Source organism: Eurytemora carolleeae, unplaced genomic scaffold (assembly GCF_000591075.1).
Source record: "Eurytemora carolleeae unplaced genomic scaffold, Eaff_2.0 scaffold1240, whole genome shotgun sequence".
NCBI lineage: Eukaryota > Metazoa > Arthropoda > Copepoda > Calanoida > Temoridae > Eurytemora > Eurytemora carolleeae.
The window spans coordinates 4,576-13,051 of record NW_019397182.1 but is presented as its reverse complement, the minus strand read 5'-3'; the positions used below and the strand labels follow the sequence as shown (position 1 = coordinate 13,051).

The 8,476-nt window shown below is 30.4% G+C and overlaps 1 protein-coding gene across 2 annotated transcripts in view; it reads left to right on the top strand.

The window, feature by feature from the left end:
* The window catches only part of LOC111712578 (uncharacterized), a 26,521-nt gene extending 23,462 nt beyond the window's left edge, over window positions 1–3,059 (top strand). For both annotated transcript variants that reach the window (XM_023487233.1, XM_023487232.1), the window contains exons 14-15: window positions 1,308–1,368; window positions 1,634–3,059. In XM_023487233.1, the coding sequence (XP_023343001.1) occupies window positions 1,308–1,368; window positions 1,634–1,671 (99 nt within the window). In that variant the 3' untranslated portion in view covers window positions 1,672–3,059. The remainder of the gene's footprint in view (window positions 1–1,307; window positions 1,369–1,633) is intronic.
* The last annotated feature ends 5,417 nt before the right edge of the window (window positions 3,060–8,476 follow it).

Genomic DNA, 8,476 nt, shown 5'->3' with positions numbered 1-8,476 from the left:
AATTTTGAAATCTCACTACCGTCAATACCACAGTTTGAAAATAAAAGTTTGAATTTTTTTTTGGTTTTTTAATTTTGAAATCTCACTACCGTCAATACCACAGTTTGAAAATAAAAGTTTGAATTTTTTTTTGATTTTTAATTTTCAAATCTCACTACCGCCAATACCACAGTTTAAAAATAAAAGTTTAAATTTTATATTTTCACTTTGGATTTTGAAATCTCACTTTTTATTTTTTTCATGAATCTCACTACCTTAGAACTTGACACTTTATACTTTTATTTTATAAAACTGGGGCATTTTATACCTACAGGAGTAGACTTGGTATTTCAATTAATGAATTCAGTTTGAATTGTCAAAGGTTTACACCAACAGGTTACAAATATGTAAGGATTAAAGAATTCGATTTTTTTGCTAAAACTCAGTTCCTTTTACCAAGAAAAGGGATATTTATATATATTTACTCATAAATTCAAAAAAATTTGCTGCACTGCAGAGAGAGATAAACGTTAGAACACACTAACATAACAAACTAAACTAAACTAAACTAAACTAAACTAAACTAAACTAAACTAAACTAAACTAAACTAAACTAAACTAAACTAAACTAAACTAAACTAAACTAAACTGAACTGAACTAAACTAAACTAAACGTAACTAAACGTAACTAAACTAAACTAAACTAAAGGCGTATACAGGAAATTGTCCAGGTGGTGAATACCCTATATTTGCATACAAGTTTTATTTTAGATAAATGAAGATCTAGATAAATTCTAAATTTTATTCATAATATTTTGAATAATATCTGTAGTGTTGACTCTGGACCGGGGTCTGGAGTGAATATTTGCGTTATTTTCTTTTCCTTACCGTGTATTTATAGGACACAAAGAGACACAAATATTAACAATCTTCCTGTCTATAATTGAGATTATGTATAACCACAATTTGATACTAATTATAATCTTATTCCTATTAATTGATAATACAGGGTTTCTTACAAAAGATGAAACTTCAGAGACGACTGTACGGAATTTATAGTTTTCATTGTTCCTTACAACTGTAAAGTTTCTTTGCCAAATCATTAAATAAGAGTTAATGGAAACTTTGGATCGTTATATTTGAAGAGTTTCAAGTCGTCTTTACAGTCTCATTCTTTGTGGGTAACCCTGTATATATCCTGTGATACTTTGATAAATCTTTAAGTAAAGATAGGGGTACCTTCTGTAACAAATAGGTAGCAGATAAATAATCTATAAACTACAGATATTATTTGCTAAGTAGGAAAACTAATGTTATTTTGTTTGTAGAGTCCAGATAAGCTTCAAGTTCCAAGACGACATTCCCGCCCTAGACGATCAAGTAAACAAGGTATCTTTGAATTTTAGAAAACATAAGAATATATATATATATAATAATGCTAATTTCTAACGTGTTTCTTTTGCATTTAGCACACGAATACGAGTCGCTCGTAAAAAAGTTTTTTTAACTGAAAAAAATTCCAGAGATTTAATTTTTTATTTTTTTTTGGGGGGGGGAGGGGGTTTATTAGATTTATCTAACCTCTACTCCTAACCTTACAATAAATTTACAGGTTTATAACTGATTTTTTAAATTTATAGTACTCTGATTTCAGATTTTCTACATTTTCTGGATCTAGCAGTGGCAAACTAAATCTGGAAAGTCATACTAGTGATGACCAGCTAAGCCTGGAAAGTCAGACTAGTAGTGGAAACTAAACCTAAAAAGTCAGGCTAGCCTTAACAAACGTAACCTCGAAAATCAGACTAGCCGGGGCAAGCTAATTGTAGAAAATCAGTCCAGTCTCAGAAAACAGGATTTTGATTGCTCAAGGTTTAGATAACAAATCCGACCCTAAACTGGTTGTTTATATAATCCGACCCTAACCTAAACTGGTCGTTTATATAATCGACTGAAGAGATAAAGCTGTACTGTGCATACTTTATAGTATGTTGATTTATTTAGCATCTGTACGTTTTATCAGGAGAAAATGTTGATATTGTAATATTATCATCTTAATGATACAATGAGCTAAAAGTATTAGACATCACAAAAACAAAGAACAAAAATGTATTTTTGGTATTAAAGTATATTAAAAGAAATCTGTTTTGAAATTTTATAAGTTTGAGACAAACAATACCATAGTTTACTTAATTTGACAGCTTAATTATTCTAAGAAATGTAACTACCTTTGGTATTAAAGTATATTAAAAGAAAAGACAAACAATACCATAGTTTACTTAATTTGACAGCTTAATTATTCTAAGAAATGTAACTACCTATAAAATTAATATCAAGAATTTATACTTAAATGTTATCAATTTTTGTAAAAGATGCTAAAAGTATTCTAATGGTGTTTTGATTTATTAACTTCAAACAATCAAATGAAATTCAATTTATTTTTAAAGCATTTTTTAAGCATACTGCACTAAAAACGAAGATTCATTTTTTTACAGAAAAGTTTCAAGGAAAAAAAATATATACACAAAAATACACTTTTTTACTTTTCAGTTCCTTGATTTTATTCAAGTTCTAATTGTTTATAGAATTTTATAATTTTATCTATTATTTTCTAGAAAACTGTGTATTGTAACATAGCTGTTCAGTTTTCGTCTCATCTATGATGTCAGGAATTGACAGATTTCTGGCAGATATACGTATCAGAAATAACGGAAGGGGTGTAATAGAAAAATTGGTAAAAATTAATAATTTTTTTTGTATAAAGCTTAAAAAAAGATGAATCGGTTCGAACAACTATAATAAAAGTGTGTACCATTCATTCAAATAATTTATAAAAATTGCGTTTTACCGCCGTACGACGAACGTTCCAAAATCATGAAAATTTTGCTTTAAAATTCTGAAAGTGTCCCAGTAAAGAACACGATTGGAAATTAAAAAGGGACTGCAAAAGACTGTAAGCCTAATTTAAAGTGACTTTACTATACAAAGATTGCATTGTCTGAGCACGGGCAGCCGTAGTACATTTGAATTTCCGAGCCGGGTCAACCTTTCCTTTCCCAGTTTGTACTGTATCGCCCGGACATTGGATAAATATTAAATAAAGCAGACACTCAAATTCAATAGGACTAGCCGGTGCAACAAGGTTGACGCGGTCAGACTTTAGGTTGAATTTACTTTTATTAAAGGGTCAGAGGTGCGTGTGAGTCACTGCAGAGCGATAATCTCATCAATAATATGGAAGCTATTTTTCAAGTGTCTAATTATAAAAACTCCTGTATGTTTTCCTGCAGTAGAAATGCGCAAGCCACTTTAATAGTGAAATCACAATTGAAAATAATAATTTTTCTAAATTTTAAACATTGATATCTGAATCGTGCTTGATCCGCTGAAGCTTGTTAATCGGGAAGTGACATCTTTGCATGAAATCACTTGAATTGATAAATGGCAAATATTTCTTAAATTGTTCTGCCAAAAAATGGCGCGTGAAATACAAACGATTATAAATCTTCCACTAATTAATTTGTTTAATTATTGGTACGCCCTGCTTATTAACGATATCTCGTTGGTCTTATATTGGGTCCATTTAAAAAATGAAATTAAGAATGAGACTTCAGAGACGACTGTACGGAATGTATTCTGTCTGTTTCCCTGCAACTGGTAAAATGTTTCTTTCTTTCAGGGGCGTATTCAGAAATTTGTCCAGGGGGGACTTACATTTTTTTATCTTTCCAATGGGGGGCCTCTGCACCAGTTGGGGTCTGAAAACCCCCTGAAATCAATAGATTTCACTCGTCCAGGGAGGCTTAGTCCCCATAGCCCCCCTGAATACGCCCCTGATTTCATTGTCAAATTAATAAATAAGCCATTAAACGACTTTGATTAATTCTGTCTTGGAATCACCTTGTTTAAGAGATTCAAGTCGTCTAAACAGTCTCATCCTTTGCACACATGTATGCCGATTCTATTATAGTGCCTGATCCAATCAGGGTTCAGTCATGTGTTTGTTGTCTATTCTAATTTTCTAAACCGATAAAAATTCCACGGCTGTAACATCTATCTTTTTTTCTATTTCATCATCCAATTAGAGATGAATCCTCAACAACAGTAAATGGAATTATTTACTTCTACTGAAACTACAGTGCAGTGGGTAACCCTGTATATTATTCTTTGTGTAAATGTGATATTTAATCATAGTATATACTGGTGCATGTAATGTTCTAACAATAAAAATACATCTTCATTTAATTTTTTAATTACTTTTCTTATTTTCATAAAGTAGCATATGTTGCTTTTTCTACTTTTTTACATTGAATCCTTAATCTTCCATTTGTAAGTATGATATTTGCTGGTTTGCTTTTAAATTTAGTTCTGAAGAGATTTTTTTTTTGGTGGNTGATTATGAAAACAGCCCAAAAGCAATATAAAGTATTTTATGTATTTTACTCAACCATGAAAAAAACTACCTTACCAATTCAGGATATTTTGGGGGAAATATTCATTCGGTTTGGGGCAAATTTGTGTGGGAAAAATCCTAAACTATGTCTCAAGGGCACATTTAATTTTTGGGGGCAATTTCTTTAGTTTGGGGAAATATTAAATCTTTGTTTTTGGGGCAAATTTAATTTTTAGTTTTTTTTTTCAGTTTTGTCAATTTTGTGTATGGGAAATCTTAAATCTTTATTTTGGGTTAAAATTTTTTTTATTTTAGGGAATTTTTAAAATATATGTACTAAGGGTTTTTTTATTGGGGGCGAAACTTCTTAATTTTTTGAGCATCATCTAAAAGAAATAAGAGTCATTTTTTGTAGACAGAGCAGGAAATTTCAAAGTTGGTTTTATTATAAAATATTTGGGGATAACAACATTAAATTAAGGTGTAAGTTAAAAATATTTGGTGGCATTCTAAAAACCAAGGGTTACAACTGTTGAAAAAAGGATGTAAATTGAAGTCTGGTGGGGCGATTTGAATAAGATTGAATGTGTGTGCATTTTTTATAAAAAGGGGGCAAAAATTAAAAGAATCTGAGCTTATATTAAAAAATGTTATAGTAGAATTTGAATTTTCTTAAAAAGTGCAGTTTTAAACAAAAATTACTAGGGGGCATAATTTTTTTTCAAATTTTCAAGAAAATTCACTTTTTTTTTGAAACTATACAGAGTGGAAACATGTTAAGGACTACTTGCCCCCCAATGGCGTGAGGTATTTAAATGTTTACTGTTCAATATAACAAGGCCAGCTTTTTTTTTGAAAATTTAGATTTTTTTAGATACAGACCGCCGTCTACTCTACCCTATATATTCATAAAATAACATATTAACAAAAAATCAAGTTAATTACCCTGTCTGAAAAGATTTTGGGGGTTTAACAATGACTGCAGTACACATTATAGCATCATACACAACAACAACAACAAAAACCATTAAAATGCAAAAATGTTTTAATCATTTATGAAGAATTAAATGTAGAGCACAAACTCGGTTATCTCCGATGATTTTAAAAGCAAAGCATAATTTGTCTTCTTGTTCATTCAGAGGGAACGAAAACCTGGATGTCCCAGGGGGAGGACGGCATCCAGGCACAAAACAAGTTCTTCCCTGCCTCCTAAACATACAAACAAAATAATTTATTTTAAAATAAGATATAAATTCATTCATAATATTGTAATACTGATTTCACACTTATACATATTATACCTTTAAAGTATTACCCCTAACCCCCCAGCCAAAAAACAAACAATTAACTTGATTAATTTCTTTTCCAGAAAAGGCTTCATAAACTTGATGGATAAAATTTTTTTTTATTTTTAATAAAATCTACTTTAATTTATTGGAAAACTTACTTTAACCTTGAGTTCGTAATATTTTTTTAAAGTTTTATGTCGTCTTTACAGACGATCCTTTGTGGGTAAAATTGTACATAGATTTTCCATTCATTTCAATATTCCATCACAAATTCTTAAATATTTATTATGTGTTCACAAAAATTGTGAAATAAAATTCAAATCCCTTTAAAGACGACTTTTCATTAGAAAACTACCTTTTGTTTTGCCTTCATTTCCCCCAGACCTGGGGGTTAAATCTCGGTTAAACATTTCAATAGGGCTTCCCCGAACATGGCATTAAAGATTTCTGAGATATGTTTTAACGTAATGTACCCAAATTACAAATTTATATAGTAATTTACAACCCCTTTCTTTAGCCAAGGGGACTTCAAACGAATAAGTGTAAATACAGAATATATGGAACAAATAATTTGCACTGATTTCCCTAAAAGATAAGCACTTCAATTCAAAATTATCACTATGATTTATAATTTTGTCCGACACATAACTGCACTGAGAGTGTACACATTCTGCCACCTATTGTACTTGATAATCTATTTGGGTAACCCTGTATGATACAGGGTGTCCCTCCCAATAAACATGGGAATTCAGTGACGAATTCGATATCGTCTTTTTAAATAATTCTTTGATTTAGTATAGTGAGTGATACCTACTGAGAAAGCTGTAATCTGTAAGAGTTTCGTCTGCTCTGTTCACATTTTGTATGTTTATGTTTTAACTGCATAAGGTTGCACTTAGTAAAACAAGAAAATTATAGTATACAAACAGAGTAAACTTGTCCGTCTTCACTGTTCATCTTCCGGAGACATTATAGAAACATCTTTACACATCTTTTACCCTTTTCATAAAATAAACTCTAGCAGACATAATAATATTATGGATTTTGAAATTAGGTATTACAATGTTAATTTATAACAAAGACGATATCCAATTCGTCACTGAATTCCCATGTTTTTTGAGACACCCTGTATTTATAATAAATACAATGACCAAATTCTATTTTCTGGTTTAAAAAATACGATATTTGATTATGAAAACAGCCCAAAAGCAATATAAAGTATTTCTAATTAAAAAGTAACAAGTTAATTCAAACTCTTTAAAAGATAAAACGTTGATTTATTTGTTTCCAAATTATTTTTATCATAATTTTTGCATTTATCGATAAAAATGCTATTGGACATTAAATTAATAAGAACTGTGATATTGATGAACAATTCAAAGTACTTTTTCGGTCAAAGAGTACGGGATTCTCCTCGACATATCCGGCCTCACTAATAACTGCAAGGGTTCAACTTAGAGTAATAATTTTTCACAGAGCAAGCAAAAATATCACTGTCAAATTCAAAATCTGCATTGCTTAATTCAAGGCACGTAATGGAGGTTACTGTTTTTATTTTAGAATGTACTAAAATATTTACTTAGCTATACTTTTGTATGTTACTGGAATAATTTGTCTGAGATAAATGTGTTTGAAAAGTTCAGGTTCTCAGTTGGCAACTTGGCAACCTTACATTCTTACTCAACACTTTTTATTCTTGGAATATCCTGCCAATTCGAACCTTTCCCCACTTTTCCATTCATTTACAGGGATACCCAGAAAGGATCAGAATTCAGAGACGACTGAACGGAATTGTAATATGTGTTTCCTTATATTAACTAAATTCCCCGCCAGTGTAAACTTGTTTCTTTCTTTGTCAAATCATTAATTAAGCCATTTAAATACCATATATAAGGCAAAAGACTTATTCAACCCTTGGATTGTCATGTTTAAATTTTCGAGTTCGTCTTTACAGTCTCATCTTTTGTGGGTAACCCTGTATATAATTCCCAATAGCTTTCTTTTTGTGCAGACTAATTTTGAAGCATTACAGCGGTCATACGTTTTAAAATAAATTTCAAGACGACATTTCATGTGCTTTTGCTATGTATTCATATATGTGGGATTGGCTGTACCATGAGGAGAAAAAGTTTAAAGATTTTGAATATATTACCTTACAAATACATACAATACAGTTTATATAATATGTGCACAGAGTGCTTTGCGCTCCCTATTATGCGTAATTTCAATTGTGAACTTCCATGCAAAAATATCAATGCCCGATTCACAACGTGGTTCCCTTAAAACCACTTTTGGTACAGACACACAACATGACTACAGTCAAGGAAATTGTAGAACAATGTCGTCAATTATAATTAAGCTTGAATAACGAGTAGTTTATTGTAAACTTCAATCAAATTATATTCTTCGCATAAAAATTTGGCTTATTATAGTGTTGACTTAATATATAAAAATATTATATTACATGTATATTAAACTTGTTTAAGTAAACAATTAACAATAAACAAATGTACTCTCCTAGACTGTACCGAGGCGTGTACTGTATATACCTACAGTACACGCCTTCGGTTCGGTATCACTGTAAATTAAAGTTCAAATATGTTGTAGAGTAGAAAATGTACATTAAAGTTAAAATATGTTGTAGAGCAGAACATGTACATTAAAGTTCAAATATGTTGTAGAGCAGAACATGTACATTAAAGTTTAAATATGTTGTAGAGTAGAACATGTACATTAAAGTTCAAATATGTTGTAGAGTAGAACATGTACATTAAAGTTCAAATATGTTGTAGAGTAGAACATGTACATTAAAGTT